The following is a 21846-nucleotide window of genomic DNA, read 5'->3' on the forward strand; positions in this document are numbered from 1 at the left end:
CCCAAGGATCCTGGACAACCTTGTTTGGCTTTGCAGATTGTTCTCTGCAGGACTTCACAGCTACAGATGTTCTAAGACAGCGTTTTTCATATTTGGTAAGTTTAAGGTGTGTTTTAAAGTTGCCAAATTTGGAAAAAAAACATAATACAGTTCTGACCTCTTAATTTTCCAGCGACAATTGGTGTTTTTTACCTTTTTAATACCCCCTCCCCCTTTTCACCATTTTGTTCCAAAAACGGATGAGCAGAGTGCCTAACTCCCTGTCTCCCAGTTTCTGGTTTGGTGCCTTTAATCAATTCACCAGATTGGCTCTGTTTTTACCCAAAAGTAAAATCCTCTCACTTCATTGTGGCTTGTTTAGAGCTTTATCCTTAGAACAGATTTGTAACATAGATTAGGATAAGAGAGGGCAGTGGCCACTCCAAGCCCATCCAAAGGTTAAGTTGGGGATGGGGGAGATTTGGCAAATGGCTGTGCTCAATAGGATTTTTTTAATATAACTTGAAGGATGATGTGGATCCCTTTGCAAGATCATATCTGGACTGATAAATTGCACTTCTGTACAGTTCCCAACGCAGTGGCTCAGTGGGTTAGGATGCTGAGCTTGTCAATTAGATGGCCGGCAGTTTGGCGGGTTGAATCCCGAGTGCCGCGTAACAGAGTGAGCGCCTGTTACTCGTCCCAGCTTCTGCCAACCTAGCAGTTCGAAAGCACGTAAAAATGCAAGTAGAAAAATAGGGACCACAACGGTGGGAAGGTAACAGCGTTCCGTGCGCCTTTGGCGTCTAGTCATGCCAGCCACATGACCACAGAGACATCCTCGGACAAGCGCTGGCTCTTTGGCTTTGAAACGGAGATGAGCACCGGCCCCTAGAGTTGGAAACGACTAACACGCATGTGCGGGGAACCTTTACCTTTACCTTTACAGTTCCCAAGCTATTATAAATGTTAATGGTTTTGTTCCCTTTGAGAGTCCTTGGCATCATGTTGTTTAGACATTTCTGACGAGCTCTGGGAGAAAAGTCCCAACTTGTTCCTATGCTACAAATGGAGACTGCAGTTAGAGTCAAAACTCCATGTTGCTGTGACTTTTAATGATACCGCTTCTGTGGTACTCAGAGCTCTCCATGCTAATATTTAATTTATTGTGCAGTTTTTCAATCCATGTTGCCTAGGTCTTATGGACTGTTACAAATTACAAATTATATTAACAAGATGTTTATATTCGGGATAACTGAGGAGACAGAGAAAGAGAGTTTGGCATACAACAGGGGTGTCAAACTGCTGGCCTGGGGCCAGATGCATCACGTGGAAGCTGTGCCCACCACAACTCCGGCAAGGGGAAAAAAGTTGCGATACGTCGCGACACGTCACATGATGCGACGAGTTTGACACCCCTGGTGTACAACCACGCATAGTGTTCATACATCCCTTAAAAGACAGCCCTTTACAGGTAGTCCTTAACTTACAACAGTTCATTTAGTGACCATTCAGAGTTACAACGGCACTGAAAAAGTGACTTATGACTGTTTTTCACAGTTACAAACTTTGCAGCATCCCCATGATCATGTGATCAAAATTCAGATACTTGGCAACTGGTTCTTATTTATGACCGTTCCTGTATCCCAAGGTCATGTGGTCGCCATTCGTGACCTCCTGACAAGCAAAGTCAAAGGGGAAGCCAGATTCACTTAAGAATCGAGTTACTAACTTATCAACTGTAGTGATTCACTTAACAACTGGGGCAAGAAAGGTTGTAAAATGAGGCAAAACTCGCTTAACGAATGTCTTGCTTAACGATAGAAATTTTGGGCTTCATTGTGGTCATAAGTCGAGGACTACCTGTAAAGGGCTGTCTTTTAAGGGATGTATGAACACTGTGCATACACCAAACTCTCTTTGTCTCTCTCCTCAGTTATCCTGAATACACAATATAAACATCTTGATGTAATTTGTAATTTGGAACAGTCCATAAGTCCTAGGCAACAAGGATTAAAAACATGCTTCCCCTGAGGTTGCACAATAAATTAAATATTAGTGTAATGTATTGGGGCTTTTACTTGAACTGTTTTCAGGTGTCTTTGAATGCTACTTGAGATTGCTTAATTAGAGTATGTGAAAGGTCGCTGGCTGCCCAGACATGCAGTCTCCAGGACGATCATTGGTTGGCTCTGGAGCGGGAACAATAAAACAATGTTCCTGTTTGAACCCTCTCGTCTTGCCTCCTGTTTCCAAGAAACCCACTACACAATAATTAGCATGGAGTTCTCTAAGTCGTCGTCCTTTATTTATTGTCTTGGTTTTGGTCCTGTATTGGCAGGAGACTGTGAGTTCTAAACTTGCCCTAGACATGAAAGCCAGATGGGTGACTTTAGGCCAGTCACACTCTCTCAGCCCAAACCAATTCACAGGGTTGTTCTGAGGTCTCAAGTCACTTGGTGCTGTGCCCTCCTTCCTTGGCCCTCCCTGTACTCGCACGCACTCACCCTGTGTCCTCCATCTCTGGGCGTCCTCGCTCTCACTTGCAGATATCCATGCACGCAGCCCTGTCCTCCCCAAGTTGTGCATGGCTTGTATCAAGCTGCTCAGGATCTTCCACAGTACCCTTTTACTCCTTACCTGGGACTCCTGGTGCTTTCCTGCTTAATAACCACATATCTTGGGGTTACATCAGCAGCTTGGATTGCCATTGCTAAGTGATGCAGTCATGTGACATCATACTTTAGAACTGCATTGCTTAGAAAAGGCAATCCCAGTCCCAATTGCCATTATAACTTGAGGATTACTCAAGGTCAGCTTGATTTACTCTGAAAATAGAGCCAATTTGGTCTAGTACACAGGTCTGCAACCCGCGGCTCTGGAGCCACATGCGGCTCTTTCAGCCATCTCCTGCGGCTCCCAGTCCTCTGCCATGTGCAGTCCAAAAAAAAAAAAGTGGGACTAAAAAAGTTCAACCAATCAATTCAAATATGCAGGGTAGGTGCATATCTCGCCTTGGCTCCACTCTTCAGTCAAACCCTGTTCTGCGCATGCGCGCATGTACGCACACGCACAGACATTTTTTGCGGCTCCCAGTTTTTCCTTTTGTGAGGGAACCGGTTCCGAGTGGCTCTTTCACTGTTTCAGGTTGCTGACCCCTGGTCTAGTAGTTGAGGGCCAGGAAAGCAGCTGAGTGACCTTGCGCCAATCACTGTCTCTCAACCCAACCTACCTCACTGGGTTGTTGTAGAGAAAATAGGTGGCAGGATTATTAGGTATGCTCACTACCTTGAGTTATATACCGTATATACTTGAGTATAAGCCGACTCGAGTATAAGCCGAGACCCCCAATTTCACCCCCCAAAACTGGAAAAAGTTATTGACTCGAGTATAAGCCGATCCGCCGTTCTGCAAGCCTGAATACACAGGAATACCCTGTGTGGCCGCGGCTCGTCGGCAGGTCTCCGTTCCTCCTGCCGACCTTTGGGGAGGTTTGGGCGCCTCCCCAAACCTCCCCAAACGTCGGCAGGTCTCCGTTCCTCCTGCCGACCTTTGGGGAGGTTTGGGCGCCTCCCCAAACCTCCCCAAACCTCGGCAGGTCTCCGTTCCTCCTGCCGACCTTTGGGGAGGTTTGGGCGCCTCCCCAAACCTCCCCAAACCTCGGCAAGTCTCCGTTCCTCCTGCCGACCTTTGGGGAGGTTTGGGCGCCTCCCCAAACCTCGGCAGGTCTCCGTTCCTCCGCGCAGACCTGCCGACCTTTGGGGAGGTTTGGGCGCCTCCCCAAACGTCCCCAAACCTCGGCAGGTCTCCGTTCCTGTTTGGGGAGGTTTGGGCGCCTCCCCAAACCTCCCCAAACCTCGGCAGGTCTCCGTTCCTCCGCGCAGACCTGCCGACGTTTGGGGAGGTTTGGGCGCCTCCCCAAACCTCCCCAAACCTCGGCAGGTCTCCGTTCCTGTTTGGGGAGGTTTGGGCGCCTCCCCAAACCTCCCCAAACCTCGGCAGGTCTCCGTTCCTCCGCGCAGACCTGCCGACCTTTGGGGAGGTTTGGGCGCCTCCCCAAACGTCCCCAAACCTCGGCAGGTCTCCGTTCCTGTTTGGGGAGGTTTGGGCGCCTCCCCAAACCTCCCCAAACCTCGGCAGGTCTCCGTTCCTCCGCGCAGACCTGCCGACCTTTGGGGAGGTTTGGGCGCCTCCCCAAACGTCCCCAAACCTCGGCAGGTCTCCGTTCCTGTTTGGGGAGGTTTGGGCGCCTCCCCAAACCTCCCCAAACCTCGGCAGGTCTCCGTTCCTCCGCGCAGACCTGCCGACCTTTGGGGAGGTTTGGGCGCCTCCCCAAACGTCCCCAAACCTCGGCAGGTCTCCGTTCCTGTTTGGGGAGGTTTGGGCGCCTCCCCAAACCTCCCCAAACCTCGGCAGGTCTCCGTTCCTCCGCGCAGACCTGCCGACCTTTGGGGAGGTTTGGGCGCCTCCCCAAACGTCCCCAAACCTCGGCAGGTCTCCGTTCCTGTTTGGGGAGGTTTGGGCGCCTCCCCAAACCTCTCCAAACCTCGGCAGGTCTCCGTTCCTCCGCGCAGACCTGCCGACCTTTGGGGAGGTTTGGGCGCCTCCCCAAACCTCCCCAAACCTCGGCAGGTCTCCGTTCCTGTTTGGGGAGGTTTGGGCGCCTCCCCAAACCTCCCCAAACCTCGGCAGGTCTCCGTTCCTCCGCGCAGACCTGCCGACGTTTGGGGAGGTTTGGGGAGGCGCCCAAACCTCCCCAAAGGTCGGCAGGAAGAACGGAGACCTGCCGAGGTTTGGGGAGGTTTGGGGAGGCGCCCAAACCTCCCCAAAGGTCGGCAGGTCTGCGCGGAGGAACGGAGACCTGCCGAGGTTTGGGGACGTTTGGGGAGGCGCCCAAACCTCCCCAAACAGGAACGGAGACCTGCCGAGGTTTGGGGACGTTTGGGGAGGCGCCCAAACCTCCCCAAAGGTCGGCAGGTCTGCGCGGAGGAACGGAGACCTGCCGAGGTTTGGGGAGGTTTGGGGAGGCGCCCAAACCTCCCCAAACAGGAACGGAGACCTGCCGAGGTTTGGGGACGTTTGGGGAGGCGCCCAAACCTCCCCAAAGGTCGGCAGGTCTGCGCGGAGGAACGGAGACCTGCCGAGGTTTGGGGAGGTTTGGGGAGGCGCCCAAACCTCCCCAAACAGGAACGGAGACCTGCCGAGGTTTGGGGAGGTTTGGGGAGGCGCCCAAACCTCCCCAAAGGTCGGCAGGTCTGCGCGGAGGAACGGAGACCTGCCGAGGTTTGGGGACGTTTGGGGAGGCGCCCAAACCTCCCCAAACAGGAACGGAGACCTGCCGAGGTTTGGGGACGTTTGGGGAGGCGCCCAAACCTCCCCAAAGGTCGGCAGGTCTGCGCGGAGGAACGGAGACCTGCCGAGGTTTGGGGAGGTTTGGGGAGGCGCCCAAACCTCCCCAAACAGGAACGGAGACCTGCCGAGGTTTGGGGACGTTTGGGGAGGCGCCCAAACCTCCCCAAAGGTCGGCAGGTCTGCGCGGAGGAACGGAGACCTGCCGAGGTTTGGGGACGTTTGGGGAGGCGCCCAAACCTCCCCAAACAGGAACGGAGACCTGCCGAGGTTTGGGGACGTTTGGGGAGGCGCCCAAACCTCCCCAAAGGTCGGCAGGTCTGCGCGGAGGAACGGAGACCTGCCGAGGTTTGGGGAGGTTTGGGGAGGCGCCCAAACCTCCCCAAACAGGAACGGAGACCTGCCGAGGTTTGGGGACGTTTGGGGAGGCGCCCAAACCTCCCCAAAGGTCGGCAGGTCTGCGCGGAGGAACGGAGACCTGCCGAGGTTTGGGGAGGCGCCCAAACCTCCCCAAACAGGAACGGAGACCTGCCGAGGTTTGGGGAGGCGCCCAAACCTCCCCAAAGGTCGGCAGGTCTGCGCGGAGGAACGGAGACCTGCCGAGGTTTGGGGAGGTTTGGGGAGGCGCCCAAACCTCCCCAAACAGGAACGGAGACCTGCCGAGGTTTGGGGACGTTTGGGGAGGCGCCCAAACCTCCCCAAAGGTCGGCAGGTCTGCGCGGAGGAACGGAGACCTGCCGAGGTTTGGGGAGGTTTGGGGAGGCGCCCAAACCTCCCCAAACAGGAACGGAGACCTGCCGAGGTTTGGGGAGGCGCCCAAACCTCCCCAAAGGTCGGCAGGAGGAACGGAGACCTGCCGAGGTTTGGGGAGGCGCCCAAACCTCCCCAAAGGTCGGCAGGAGGAACGGAGACCTGGGGAGGTTTGGGGAGGCGCCCAAACCTCCCCAAAGGTCGGCAGGAGGAACGGAGACCTGCCGAGGTTTGGGGAGGCGCCCAAACCTCCCCAAAGGTCGGCAGGAGGAACGGAGACCTGCCGAGGTTTGGGGAGGCGCCCAAACCTCCCCAAAGGTCGGCAGGAGGAACGGAGACCTGCCGAGGTTTGGGGAGGCGCCCAAACCTCCCCAAAGGTCGGCAGGAGGAACGGAGACCTGCCGAGGTTTGGGGAGGTTTGGGGAGGCGCCCAAACCTCCCCAAAGGTCGGCAGGAGGAACGGAGACCTGCCGACGTTTGGGGAGGTTTGGGGAGGCGCCCAAACCTCCCCAAACGTCGGCAGGTCTGCGCGGAGGAACGGAGACCTGCCGAGGTTTGGGGAGGCGCCCAAACCTCCCCAAACGTCCGGCAAGTCTCCGTTCCTCCGCGCCCTGCCTGCCTGCTTCTTTCCGCTGCGGAAAGAAGCAGGCAGGCAAGGCGCGGAGTTTGGGGAGGTGCGCGCGCACCTCCCCAAACCTCCCCAAACTTCGGCAGGTCTCGGACGGCGGTGGCTTGGGAGAGGTGCGGGCGATCCCGGAAGCACCAAAGCCTCGGCCGCGCACAAGTCCTCGGTAAGTTTTTTTTGTTGACTGGAGTATAAGCCGAAGTGGAATTTTTCAGCCCAAAAAGTGGGCTGAAAAATTCGGCTTATACTCAAGTATATACGGTATATAAAAAGCAAATAGGAAATGAAATAATAAAAATCTAACAATAATTTAGACCAGGGCTTTTCAACCAGTGGTACGGGTACCACCTGTGGTACATTGGCATCTGGCAGGTGGTACGCAACCATCCTAGAAAAGTGGTAGCAGGGGAAGGGAACAGCTGAACCAGGGGCAGCACTGCACAAGCCTGAGTGAGAGACGGCTGGAGCTGCAGGACTGTCAGGGCTCAGCGGAAGTGCCAGGATCAGCGCCAGGCTCCAGCTGGAGCTCATTGCTGATCCTGGCGCTTGTGAGCCCAGAAGAAGCACCGATCAGCTGGAATGTTGCAGCATCTCCAGGGCCTTGTGATTTACATTCAGATGCTTGGCAACTGATTCATATTTATGATGATCACAGTGTCCCAGGGTCATGTGAAGTGACCAAAACCTGCTGCAACCACCCAGCAAGGGGGGGAGAATAAAAACCAAACACCCCCCACCCCACCCCCACTGCCAATCCTCAACAGAAATGCTCACAACAATGAAAACCTTGGACAAGAGGAAGAGTGCTGCCGGGTGGGCAGGCAGGTATCTTGCTTGGCCGTGGCTTGGGGGGCACTTTTTTTAGCGCCATTGTAACTGAACAGTCACTAAGCAAACTGTTGTAAGTCAAGGACTATCTGTAGTTCATCACTTTTTTCCTTTTTTTTTGTCATCAAGTTTTTCACACCTTGCTAGGCGACTGGTGATACTCGGATGTTGCCATATCCTAAAAGTGGTACAATGGGTGAAAAGTGCCATTGTAACTTCGAACAGTCACTAAGCGAACTGTTGTAAGTTGAGGACTACCTGTACTTCATCACTTTTCTCCTTTCTTTTTATATTGGGGGGGGGATCATCAAGTTTTTGACACCTTGCTAGGCGACTGGTGGTACTCGGATGTTGCCATATCCTAAAAGTGGTACAATGGGTGAAAAGGTTGAAAAGCCCTGATTTAGACCTGAAGGCCTTTTTTCGTCATAAGCATCTTCCACATTTGCTTTTTTCTAATAGTTTGAAAAGCCTGGCCGCCGAGAAAATTTTGATTATCCAGATATGGCAAAGGAAGCAGGTAAGATATTGTCTATTACATTTAAAACTTGGGCACAGCCAGTGACACATATGCTATTTGCTTGGTGCTCCAGATACATAGCTAATGGCATAAACAGTCAAGCAGTACTGTATTGCCAATAGCCATGTTTTCCAAACTACGGGGTTTTAAGTTCAGCTGCTTATGCTAGAGAGGTATGAAAATATCTACATAAGAGAAGCAATAGAAAAAGGCAATAGAAGAATTGCTGTGTGTGTGAACTTTAGCTAAGTTATCTTCATTTTATAACGTTCCCTTTCTGATCAGGTCTCTGCTTCAGAAGAGTAGGCAGGGTACAATTAATACCTCTGTAAAATACTTATTTAAAAATATAACATTAGTGTAAACATACTTTAAACATTGCTGATCCTTTAAATGCATTTACAGCTGTTTGCACCATCCTGTGATCACGTGACTGTGATTCATCAGAGGGGTTTTTGTTTGTTTCCGGTTTCAAGCAAAATCGTCCATTGGAAACCGTGGCTTTGCTTAAAGACCATGGTGTTCACTTAATGACTGCTTGCGTTTGCTTTATGACCGCTGCATTCTCTTAACATTCATGGCAAAAAGTCAGAAAATCAAATGCAGTCACATGATGACCTGCTTAACCACCGGCACAACTTATAGCTGTAATTCTTGGCTGAATTGCAGTCGTAAATCAAGGAGTACCTGTAACCAAAAATTATGATAACAGATGCCTTGTCTGGATTGACCCAAAGTGTTGAAACTAGCAGTTTATTTAATCTGCCGCAAAGGAGAGAAAGTGTGCTTGCACATTGTTCACTTATGAAATCTGGCCTATTACATACAGCTTAACTGTCCACGCAGGCTTGTACAGTAAGTTTCTGATCAAGATTTTGTAATATGTTTTTTTCACCTTATTCAGGTCAAAACGCTCTTGCTGATGCAGGCATTCCATACTCGTCTGTAGAGCAAGCATGTGTAGGCTATGTATATGGTAAGTGAACGTATTAGTAAAGCTCACATTTTATCCTGATTCTCCTTTGCCCTTTTGAAGCTTGTGTCCTCCTCCTTGAAGCAGAGCTTATAATGTATTTATAAATATTCTAACAAGTGTTTAGGGCTTTCTTCTAACAAGAGGCAAAACACGAGGAGAAACTTTTGTATCTTGCAACATGTTTGCAGAGCAAGTTCTCTATAGTGCTAGAATTGCTGGCAACCTTTAAACTTTCCATCTGCACAGCTGATTGTAAAATAGATAATGGAGAAGAAACCCTTTTTATTGCATTAGTTTTTGCAGGAAAGTTCATTTAACCCTGCAGGCTTCAGTTTTGATTGTTGCATGATTTAAAATTTACTGAAGAAAATATACTTGATTAAGATACAGATAAATGGTGAATTGAATCTATTTTTTTTAAAAAATCTACCTGCGAATCTGAATGTTTCTCTACAATTTGAGATAAGGACTGTTTTTGTCCCACCAAAAGGTCCCTGACTAGTTCACATTTCATACTAAGCCAGGGCAACCACAGTAGAATATATCACAGGAGGTTGGAATCATACAGCTAAGTCATAACTCTGGCAAACTGCAATGGCTGCATTTCCACATCATGTCGTGCCAAAAATTAATGTATCACTTTAGAGGTTAATATGAAGAAATTTAGCATCTTTAGAAAGAGGCTAGAGAACATGATGGTATTTTATCAAAACTGACTCTGCGTGTTGTTTTTTATTCCAAAGGTGACTCAGCCTGTGGGCAGCGGGCTATTTATCACAGTTTAGGTCTAACAGGTATCCCTATTATAAACGTTAACAACAATTGCGCTACTGGATCAACAGCTTTGTTTCTAGCAGGACAAGTAATAAAAGGAGGTAAGATACATCTGCTCACCCCGAAGAAAAATATAGTTGTATTTAACCCTTGGTCAGGAGAGAAGCTGGCACATTCTCTAAGGTGTACTGAATTAAACATGACATTTTCCTGCACTTTTGAATGTACAATCTTTACAGATGCAAAACAAGAAATGTAAGAATATAGTTATGTGCAGACTTATGGGCACCTTTTAGTCAGTACTTTGTAAATGCTCCTTTGGCAGAAATAACTCCTTCTAAAGGTTTCCAGGAGACCTTTTCATTCTTGCTTTGGGAATTTTTTTCCCACTTTTCCTTATGGAATTTTTACATCTTAGAAATAAAGTTAGTTAAAAAAAGGTGGGTAGTTGCAGCCAAAGTTTTGCTTCAAACTAAAAATCAGCTCAGCTAGTTTAAGAGAGTTCGTATCACAGATGTCATATTGTCTGCTCACATCATAAATTTAATGCACATAATTCCGAGCCTTGCATTTGTTTTGAGTGTCCGCACTGACTGGAACTCCAAATACTTCTGCAGAAAAATCCAATCTTGGTCAACCAAGCTTCCCCCCCCCCCCCCCCGCCGAGAAATTAAAATTTGGGCAGCAGGGACAGAAAAAGGTGATTAATCCTTGCCTATCTCTGACCAATTATTTAGAGAGCTACAGATTGATCTACCTTCTGTTTCCCTCTTTATTACAGCTTAAAGCATAATTATCCAATCATTTTTGTCTTTAAGGTTTGGCTAACTGTGTTTTGGCTCTTGGATTTGAAAAGATGGCAAGAGGATCCCTTTCAGCAAGTCAAGTGAGTGTTCAAGTCTTTGCTATGCAGGAAATGTGGAGGGGATGTTATTTGAAGACATAATCCTCCCAGAACTGGTTCAGAATATATATATTTTTTATCTCCTAAGGGGCCTGTTGGAGAGGTCTGGACAATGGATGGAAAGCAGCTTGAGTCAAGTTCACAAAATAAGTGAATATTTCTACAATAGCATAAAGCTGTGGGGCCCAATCACTTCCATCTTTAGTCAGAACCCCAGGTTCCACTGTGCCTTAGCCATGTAATCCTTGATAAGATTCCCCTGAGGTTGTTTTTTTAGCAATCCTCCAGTTAAGTGGTACAGAGGTCTGGCCTTTTGGAGCAGAAGGCAGCTATGATTCAAGCTGAAGGGGACGGAAAGAAAAAAGCTAATTTTCTCTGGCCTACTAGAATCCCCCCTTCATTGGAAACATCAAGGCTTCTAGGAAAACAGCGGTCTGGAGTTTCTCTCGAGGCTTTCAGTCTACATCTGGGTTTTTCAGGAAGGATTGGGAGACAGAGCAATGGAGCTCTGAAACATTGATCTCTGTCCAGCTAAAAATATGGGGTTGAATGCCAAAGCTCCGTATAAGGATGCTGCCGGCATCAACTTCCCTCCGTCCAGTGCGCTCCCACAGAGAGGGCCTCCTCAGGGTGCCTCCGATCAAAGAATGTCGATTGGTGGCCCCCAGGGGGAGGGCGTTCTCTGTGGGCGCGCCTGACCTATGGAACCGCCTTCCGGTTGAGCTCCGGATGGCCCCCGACCTGCGCTCCTTCCGGCATGATTTAAAAACTTATCTATTTGGACAATCTGGCCTGGTCTGATGGGTTTGGGGTTGGATTTAAATAAGTTCTTACACATTTTTAGTATTGTATTCTTGGGCATAATTATTTAATTCTTTTTAATCTCTTTTTTAACTTTTGTATTTACATTTTGATATTTATTGCCCTGTACACCGCCCTGAGTCCTTCGGGAGAAGGGCGGTATAAAAATTATTATTATTATTATTATTATTATTATTATTATTATTATTATTATTATTATTATTATTATTATTATTATTATTATTAATAATAATAATAATAATAATAATAATAAATGGCAGTGGTAGAGCTAGAAACAAAGTTTGGAGCACGTTGTCATTTGCTTTAGCCCACAAAAAAAGAAAAAGGCATCCAGAAAGAACAAAGAGAATGGTGAAAGAAGAGAAAATTAATGCTCCCAAAATATTTGGGTTTCTTTCCTTGGGGAGCCAACTTTTGAGCGGGCCTGGCCCATGATCAGGATAATGCTGATATGATCATTGATAATGCTGATATGATCAGAATGATCAGGCAGTGGTCTCCTGAGCGTATGTTTGTCAGGGCTAGGTATTCACAGCAGACACAGACATTAAGATTTTTAGGCCTAAAACAAATAGGATGAGATGCTACTCCCCAAGTAGGTCTCTTGACTCTGAGGATTCATTCCAAGTGTCCTTTTTATTTGCAGACTATTCCTTTCCAGAAGCATTTTTGAATCTAAGCCACATATTAAAAGCCTCATATTTATTACATCTTCTTCAGAAAGGGACTACAGGTAGTCCATGTCTTATGACCACATTGAGCCCAAAATGTCTGTTGTTAAGTGAGACATTAAGTGAGTTTTGCTCCATTTTATGACCTTTCTTGCCCCAGTTGTTAAGTGAATCACTGAAGTTAAGTTGGTAACACAGTTGTGAAGTGAATCTGGCTTCCTCATTGACTTTGGTTGTCAGAAGTTTGCAAAAGGTGATCACATGACCCCAGGACACTGCAACCGTCATAAATTTGAGTCAATTGCCAAACATCTGATTTTTGATCACATCATGGGGATGCTGCAAAAGTCGCAACGGTCATAACTCACATTTTTCAGTTCTGTTGTAACTTTGGTCGCTAAATGAACTGTTGTAATTCGTGGACTACCTGTATTGTTCATCAACTGCCGTGTAGATATGAACAAATACTGGATAGAATGTATTAAGATAAAAATTTAAATTAAATCAAGAGACTCAAAAGCAAGAATTAGAAAATTGTAGTCAAGGGAAAAATGTGGCTATTATTTTGATGTTGTGGCTTATAGATTTTTTTGGTTCTTTGAAATACCCTCTCCTTGTTTGGTCCATTTGTATTCTGTTGCTAGTTTGGTTCAACATATGTCACATTGCATTATGGTGTGGTATGCTGGCTTGACAGCCGCGGATAGAAAGACACTACAGAGGGTGGTAAGCACAGCACAAAACATCGTGGGCTGTCTCCTGATACCACTAGACGACATCACTAGGGCCCGCTGCCTTAGGAGAGAGGAAAATCCTCAGGGACAACTCACACCCTGGTCAGCACCTCTTCACTCTCCTACCATTGGGTAGGAGATACAGAAGCATAGCCAGCCACACCAACAGGCTGAAGAACAGTTTCTGCCCATGGGCTGTCAGATGCCTGAATGGAAAATAACTCCATGTCAACATAATATGATAGACTTGCAGGGCTGGTGCGTTGTGTTTGTTAGGGATTTTTTTTTGTCTTCACTGTGTTGTGTTGGGGGGTGCACAAAGGGAGGCTCAGCCAATCTCATTGTACACATGTTGTACTTTGACAATAAAGGTTGATTTGATTTGCTGATTTGCATTGGGCTCCATTATATAGTAGCATTTTGATTTATCATAGGTATGGTATAGATCAGAGGTAGGCAAACTTGGCTCTTTTATGACTCGTGGACTTCAACTCCTAGAATTCCTGAGCCAGCATGGCTGGTTCAGGAATTCTGTGAGTTGAAGTCCACGAGTCATAAAAGAGCCAAGGTTGCATACCCCTGGTATAGATCATGGGTGTCAAACTTGCTGTGATGACCCAGGGCACGGCACAGAGGCAACATAGTCAGCTGGCAGTTCAAACTGTCCCTTATTTGCTCCAGATGTTCCCCAAATGCTCCCATGTTTTTGGAAAGTCCCAGAACAAGTAATGACACACACATGCATACACACCTTCAGCAGCCTCTGGCTGCAGGTAGTTTCAAAAGTTTTTAGATTAGAACAGCAATTTACTCAAAGCCAAGTAGATAACAAAGAAAGGAACATACATCCAAATCTAACGAGTCTGTGGAAATACAAGCTTGCCTGAGTAGTTTCAGAAGAGAAGCCAAAATTCAAATAGTCTGAGGTTTGGAGCACCAAATCAAGTGTCAGCCAGTCCAATGGTCGGAGTTTCAGGGTTTACTAGTAGAGATCACAACACAGAACAAGAAATCAGAGAGTTGTTTCCAGTGTCGGCAACGGCACACAAACCTCCAATAATTCAGCATTTGTTCCCGACAAATGCCCCTTCCCACAGTGTCTCCTTAAGTCTCAGCCCCAGGTGGGCCTTGTGGAGAGGGGTGGGGGCGCTCTCCTCCTGAGTAGTCAGGCCTGCCTTTGTTGTTCCCTCCTTCTCTCCACTCTCCATGCTCTAGGATCAGGAGGGGATGGCCCTTGCTCATCGCCCAAGTTCTGTCTCTCATGTTCATCCTGCCCCCGTTCCTCCCTGCCATCAAGCTGTCCCAATCCTGAAAGGCCCTGGCCTGCCTCGGCCTGCTCCTCCCCATACGCCTCCCCCTCGATCTCCTTTGGCTCCAGTTCCAGCTCATCTTCCTCAGTAGATTCAGGCTCCAACCTGGGCATGACACTCGCTGCGCCACGTGACGTGTTGTGACGTATCAACTTTTTTTTTGCATTGCCGGAGCTGGGGTGGGCACAGCCTCCACATGATGCAATTGGCCCGTGGGCTGGCAGTTTGACACCCCTGGTATAGATGTTTATTGTTTCTTTGAACCTCCTAACATGATTCAGTCTCGACTCTTACCTGAAAATGAACATTATGAATTTCACTTGCTTATAAGTTACACACTTGACTCTGTAGTAGAAAATTAATATATTTGATTTTTATAAATTGTTGGATATGTCTGCCTATATGTTTGGTTCAGAAGCAAATGAAATGATGCAGTCTTAAGACTATATATGGCTGATAACCAACAAGTGAACTGTCATAGTGTTTTCTTTTTTTATGTAAGTTTTTATTAATTTTTTAATACAATTCAACAGTGCTTTTTCAACAAATGTGCTGTCTGAGTTCATCATTCACATTAAATTCCTAATCCCTAGTTCATTTCTCCAACCGTTGGTAAAATAAGTCTTTTCCCTTTTATGTGTGCTCAATGTAAGACTGTTGTGGTATTCATAATATATGTTTTATGTCTTTCAGTTTACTGATAGAGTGATTCCAACAGACAAGCATATGGAAGTTATGATAAATAAGTATGGCATAGAAAGCGCCCCATTTGCTCCACAAATGTTTGGACATGCTGGCAAAGAACACATGGAAAAATATGGTATGTTAAAATATGAAGATGTCTTGTATACTGTAACATTGTTAATGATGGGCCACATCACTGTGAAGATCTTTGTGCCCAAAAACCTGACTTCTACAGGGGCACAGTTTTACAGAATACAGTCAACTGGAGTTCTGTTAATTGTTTTGATTCTTACCTAATTTCTATTGAGCCTCTGAGATCACAAGGTCGCAATAAGCACAGTGTTTTTGCTTAAATTGAGTAAAACCAACTTATGAAGTCAGTTTTTTTAAATATACATTTTATATGCTTTTGATTATTTTAGGGACAAAGCTTGAACACTTTGCAAAAATTGCCTGGAAGAATCATAAGCATTCAGTGAACAATCCGTAAGTACAATGCTTTAGGTAACATGTTAGAATCCCAGTCTAAAAAAAAAAGTATTGTGTTTTGTTGGGGGGGAAAAGCAAAGAAGTATTTAAAATGGGGAGGAGGGTATTATAAAAGGTGGCTAAAAATTTCCATGCTCACAAAAAAGAGATAAAATTATAAAGGATTAGGATATAAATACCAGACACACATAAGTTCTAAATAAACAGCTTCCGAGCAGTGCCAATATTTCTCTGAATATGAATACACACCAGAAGGGAACTATAATTTTCTTATACTTCCCATGGGAACAACAAAAAGTTTAGTCTGCTGCTGTTAGGAGTATTATGGTAGGTAGTCCTTGGACTGGCCTGAGCAAAGCTGCTTTATGCAACTACATTGTTCAAATGAGACTTCAAAAAAATTTCAAAACTTGTGGAAAGAGCTGGCAGAAGCACCAGCAAGAGATATTCATTACAAAATTGCATGATAATTTGACCTGTTGTGGGAAGATAATTTTAAGATTTTGAAGAGTAAAAGCAACAGTTCAGTGACTCTGTTTTTGAATTGTTATGATTGCATTTGTTCTTCCTGTTTTCTGTAGAAATTCTCAGTTTCGAAAGGAATACAGTTTAGATGAAGTGTTACAATCTCGCAAGGTTTTTGACTTCTTGACAGTCTTACAGTGTTGGTAAGAATTCAGCACTACAGTGCTTTTGTGACCCTATTTCTCCTTTGATCAAAAAGCTTACAGTATTCTCTTCTTGATTTTTTTTTCTCTTGGCTGTTTACCTTTGTTTCTTTGGGGCATTTCCTTTTTGCTAGACATGGTTTTTTTTAAAAAATAATAATTGAATTAGGAACTTTGCACATAGCATATTATTAACCACTAATCCATGAGTCTTACACAAATGTGTTAACTTCAAAAGTTACAGAAGTGGTTACATGATAGTGAAACATACTGTACGTACTTGAAATTTCAGATTTCCTACACAGTAATATATAAAATAGCACATTTACACATTTTTGCTACATAATTGCTTTACAACACGCTAAGCCAGGCATGTCAAACTTGCAACGTCATGTGACATATCGAGACTTTTTTCCCATTGCTGGCAATGGGGTGGATGTGGTTTCGGCGTGATGCATCCGGCCCATGGGCCAGCAGTTTGACATGCCTGCACTAAGCAGTTTTAAGCCCTGTAATTTCAGTGGTATAAATTTGACTACTGGTCAAATTCTCATCTGCCACTGTACAGTTTTTAAAAATATTTTAGGGCAAAACACTTGCATGGCTAGAGTATTTTTCAGCTAGCTAATGTGGTGAGACGCCTTAGTCAGAAATGGAAATCCTGGCCTGAAACCAGCTTGTGATTCTTTCTCTTACTGCTGCCCCCACCCAATCAGCACCTGAGAAATTCACAACTTGATCTCCAACTTGAAAATTGGTAAAGCTGTTGAGTTGATAAAGCAGAGTAAAATCCAGAGGTGTGGCCCCTATATTGCTGTCCCTTTTTTACACATATAAATTGTTCAGTGAGTGGAATAGTCCATAACCAATCCTTATTGTTTGTTTTAAGTCCAACATCTGATGGTGCAGCAGCTGTAGTCCTTGCTAGTGAAGAATTTGTGAAGACGAATGGATTGGAGCTGAAAGCTGTCGAAATTTTGGCCCAAGAGATGCGGACTGACTTTTCGAGCTCATTTGACGAAAACAGCTGCATTAAAATGGCAAGCCTGACCTTTTACTGTATACAGTTGCATGTGCCATGAATATACCTATGAAATACTGAAAATAATTTAAGGATTAGACACAAACTGAAATGATAAAATAGCCCTTGCTTGCTATAATATAAATAATATATTTTAAAAGGAAAAAATAAGTGGGGAAGAAAACAAGCAAGCAAGCATGGGAGCTGGGACTCTTGTCTTTGGCAACAGCTCCCCAGGAGAAGAACAAGAGATTTCTAAGCAAAAAGAGTACATTATGGGATAGAAAGGGGTGCAATGGCTCATTGGGTAAAGATGCTGAGAAAGCTGACAGCTCTGGTTTGAGACCTGAGGGCCACACAATGGGATGAGCTTCTGTTACTTGCCCCAGCTCCTGCCCTTCTAGCAGTTCCAAAGCATGCAAATGTGAGTAGATAAATAGGTACCACTTCAGTGGGAAGGTAATAGCATTCGGTGCACCTTGGTGTATAGTCATGCTGGCCACATGACCATAGAAAATGCCTTTGGACAACGCTGGCTCCCTCAGCTAAGAAATGTAGATGACCAGCGCCCCCTACAATCAGATTCAACTGGACAGGAAAACCTTTATCTTTTATGGGATAGGACAGGGGTAGGCAACCTTGGCTCTTTTATGATTTGTGGACTTCAACTCCCAGAATTCCTGAGCCAGCCATGCTGGCTCAGGAATTCTGGAAGTTGAAGTCCACGAGTCATAAAAGAGCCGAAGTTGTCTACCCCTGGGATAGGAGATCCATGGAGAAAGGAAGCTTTCAGTTTAAATCCCATGCTCTAAATCTAGCGCACCTCTTGTTGGATATGAGTGGGTCATAGAGCGAGTATGAACAGGTGTAAAATGACTCATTACTTTTGAAGAGTCTAATTCTGTAATTTCATAACTCTGTGAATATATTTAATAGAGTGCTCAGTAGCTACTTTGTTTCAGTCATGCCTAAGTTTTCCCTAGCATGTAACAACGTAGCTTAATTCAGAATAAAAGTACTGTACCCAATTATATTTTTAATTTTTAATTTTCTGGTGTTGCTTTCAGTGCATTTATTTATGTATATGTTGCCTTTTTATGTACGTTATTTGGAACATATGTATAAAGCGATGGGAAATATGTACCGTCCATTTACTATTCATAAAGTTCAAGCAGATTTTATATAAGCATATTTAATCTCTGATAATTTCATTTTATTTTCTGTGGGTCCCTCAACAATAGTGCTTCTTGATTGGGGCAGTGTCTAAATATTATCAATCCTTGCATATGCAGTCAATTCATATTTGTCTATTTGGTGATAATATTCCAAATGGTTAAGCAGTGGAGTTTGTGTCCGTGTGCGTGTGCATACGTGCATTTCAATTTAAAAAAAGCCATTCTTCAGGACAATTAAATGGAGGTCAGAAAACAGAAACATTCAATGAACTGCATTCTGGTTGTATTTTGTTGCTCTTAGATTGGTTATGATATGACAAAGGATGCTGCAAAAAGTTGTTTTTCGAAAACTGGCCTAACACCAGAAGATGTGGACGTGATTGAACTTCATGACTGTTTCTCTGCTAACGAATTAATTACATATGAAGCTCTGGGACTCTGTCCTGAAGGTATTCCTTAAATATTAGAACTACTAAATAACTTGGCCATAGCCAGCACACAATTAAATGGACTTTTCCCTTTGTTTAACTCTTCAAAACTGATCTCTGGAGGCAAATTGATTGCTAGAAAGTTCTCCCTTTCTGATGCCTTCCTACCATCACACAGATAAAAATAGCACAGTGGACTGCTCCTCTTTGCTAGCACTATCTTTGAAGACAGTACTAGCCTTTTAAGATTTTGAAGGAATAGGTTTACAATTAACAGGAGACCGTTAATCATCCTCTTCCAAGTTCAATAGTTCTTGTTTAACAATCACAGTTGGGACCAGTAACTCAGACGGTAAGCAAAGTGGTCACTCAGTGAAACTACAATTATCCTTATGATCTTGCTTCATTTTTCCTTTGCTTTATGGGAAGATTGTAAATGCAAGGATTGGTAGTAAAGTTACCTCTTCACCACTGTTGTAATGGCAAATGATCACTGTATAAAGCAGTCGGTAAATGTAAGGCTATGGGAATGGTTGTTCTGTCTGAAATTAGGCTGAAGTCAGATAAGTGAGCATCGGTTAGAGGCCACGAAAAAGATTTGAAAATACTGCCTGTCCTTCTGTGTAACAAGAATATTTTTACACATATTGTAGATCCGTCAAAGAGAGGTCTTAAACAAGCTATATAATCTATCCACACCAACTTTGTAAATATATTTTATTGATTTTTTTAACATAATCAACATAATATTTGGTAAACAGCGTGTTGCATGGGTTTATAGTAAACAATCACTATTAGTTTCTATAATCTATAATCCACATAGTAGCTTTGCTTGATTTTCTCTTCTTCCAATAATATTCTCTTTGCCAACCTTGAATAAATACAATTCTTATTATTTTGATAAGTAACAAGTATAAAGATTTTTCCAACATTTCTACAAATAATAACCACATCCATATAATGCTTCTTTTCTATCAAGACATCTTGGTTGCCTCGTTATAAATCCTGTTAACAATTCTTATTTAAATTTGTTTTCCCCACAGTGTTCAAAACATTCTTACTAGTTAAGATTTTCTCAAAATTGATTACATTTAATAAGTCTATTTTCTTCGTACAAGCCATTCCAACACTTTTACATTTCTCATATCTTAAAAAATAAAGAAAGAAAAGAAGAAGAAAATAGTATACTACCCTCTTAAACTAATATACATTTATTTCCAAAAAAAATTCTGTTTTTAATCATAATTAAATGTATGTTTAATAATAATAATAAGTTGGAAGGGACCTTGAAGATCATCTAGCCCAACCCCCTGCTCAAACAGGAAACCCTATACCATTTCGGACAAACGGCTGTCCAGTCTTTTCTTAAAAACTTCCAGTATTGGAGCATTCACCGCTTCTGGAGGCAGGTTGTTCCACTGGTTAATTGTTCTAACTGTCAGGAAGTTTCAACCATCCCAAACATTTTTATGTTTCTCATATAAAAGTAAAAAAGAAAGAAGAAAAAATACTATACTACTTGGGGGGTTCATCCCTCTTAAACTAAAATTCATTTATATCCAAAATCTTTCCATTTCTTTAACCATATTCAAACAGATGTTTAATTTTTAAATATTCCCTTTGATACATCCCATCATCTAATTTTTTTAATTCTCACTTTAGCCTTTTTCTTTTGCCAAACCTCTTTCCTAATCAATATATTACATTTGATCAAAAAGTCTTTCCATAGTCTTATAAATGTTGTAGATAATAAGAGGCAAATCAAATAAAATGTCTTTGTGGAGAGATTTTGCCCCTTTGTATTCATTGAAGATCGTTTCCTTTCTCTCTTGGTTTTTCTTATCACTTTTTATTTCTCCAGTTCTCGTGGTATTCTTGACAGCTCTGCAATCCATTTTGTTAGATCTTTTTTCTTGTCCTCAGATTTCTTTTTTAATCTTAAAAGGTAAAGGTAAAGGTTCCCCCGCACATGCGTGCTAGTCGTTTCCGACTCTAGGGGCCGGTGCTCATCTCCGTTTCAAAGCCGAAGAACCAGCGCTTGTCCGAGGACATCTCCGTGGTCATGTGGCTGCATGACTAGATGCCAAAGGCGCACGGAACGCTGTTACCTTCCCACCGGAGTGGTCCCTATTTTTCTGCTTTCATTTTTACGTGCTTTCGAACTGCTAGGTTGGCTGTAGCTGGGACGAGTAACAGGCGCTCACTTAGAGTATAAGTTATCTTTTCCATGTCCAATATTTCTTGTAAATTTTTCCCCACTTGAATTAGGTCATATTTCCTTGTGTTAAGTTCCATCTTTAATCTCTTTCCTCTAATTTATATTCAACTGTCTGCTTTATCTCCTCCCTCTCTATTATTGTTTTCTGAGTTTTTTTGTTGTGAAGTTAACTTGGAGATGGATTCATTTATATTTTCAAAGTTATTTTTAATTTCCTCATAGATTAAGTTCATTGTTGTTTGAATTAGTTGCAACATCTCATACATCTCCTCCTGGAAAGTATTTGTTTTAGAGTCACAGTTAGGTAAATGTTTGTAATCCAGAAAGGTCAGATTATTTTTTTCTCTCTAAAATTTATAGTTCTCATTTTTTATATAGCCCAGAGTGTTTTCTTTTTTTGTCACAACTGTTCTCTATTATTAGAACTTTGAAGGTCACAAAAACAGATTAATTTTTTCTTGGGCCTTGCCAATTCCTGTATTAGAGCAACTGTTGTTGTAATTTTCATCCACCACTAGATATCAGCACCAGTTCATTTTTCAGTTTTCAAAATAAAGTTTTCTACTTTCATAATTTAAATTGAAAATCTTAACAGATTTCACTTGTTTCAAACTTATTCAAATTTAAGTCTTGTATTCATTTCATTTCAGAATATTTCTATCCCGCTAAAATGTTTAATTCACCGCTTCCATCTGTAGGAGGGCGGAGCAAAGGTCACTTTTGGAGGATTTTTCTTCTTCTTGGGATTATTTTTCCCAGGAAATTAGTTAATAAGTAGAATAGAGAAAATCGATATTCTTACCCAGATCCAAACACATTTACAATCATCTTAAAATAGTGCTTTTGGGCTTCAGTTGCTTGTAGCTTGGGCTAGACTCTAAAGTTAGGCTAGCCTTTCTCCTGTTGGTTTCTGGAAGGTTT

General features: G+C 44.0%; 1 protein-coding gene across 2 annotated transcripts in view; it reads left to right on the plus strand.

Moving 5' to 3' along the window:
• The window catches only part of SCP2 (sterol carrier protein 2), a 40001-nt gene that overhangs the window by 977 nt on the left and 17178 nt on the right, over nucleotides 1-21846 (plus strand). For both annotated transcript variants that reach the window (XR_014025970.1, XM_081324138.1), the window contains exons 2-10: nucleotides 7994-8051; nucleotides 8956-9027; nucleotides 9771-9902; nucleotides 10620-10687; nucleotides 14936-15062; nucleotides 15349-15412; nucleotides 15997-16083; nucleotides 16973-17123; nucleotides 18581-18728. Coding sequence is in view for 1 of the 2 variants with exons in the window: in XM_081324138.1 (XP_081180264.1) it covers nucleotides 7994-8051; nucleotides 8956-9027; nucleotides 9771-9902; nucleotides 10620-10687; nucleotides 14936-15062; nucleotides 15349-15412; nucleotides 15997-16083; nucleotides 16973-17123; nucleotides 18581-18728 (907 nt within the window). In the remaining variant the exon portion in view is untranslated. The remainder of the gene's footprint in view (nucleotides 1-7993; nucleotides 8052-8955; nucleotides 9028-9770; nucleotides 9903-10619; nucleotides 10688-14935; nucleotides 15063-15348; nucleotides 15413-15996; nucleotides 16084-16972; nucleotides 17124-18580; nucleotides 18729-21846) is intronic.

The sequence above is a fragment of the Vipera berus genome (assembly GCF_964194415.1).
Source record: "Vipera berus genome assembly, chromosome: 3".
NCBI classification, from domain to species: domain Eukaryota; kingdom Metazoa; phylum Chordata; class Lepidosauria; order Squamata; family Viperidae; genus Vipera; species Vipera berus.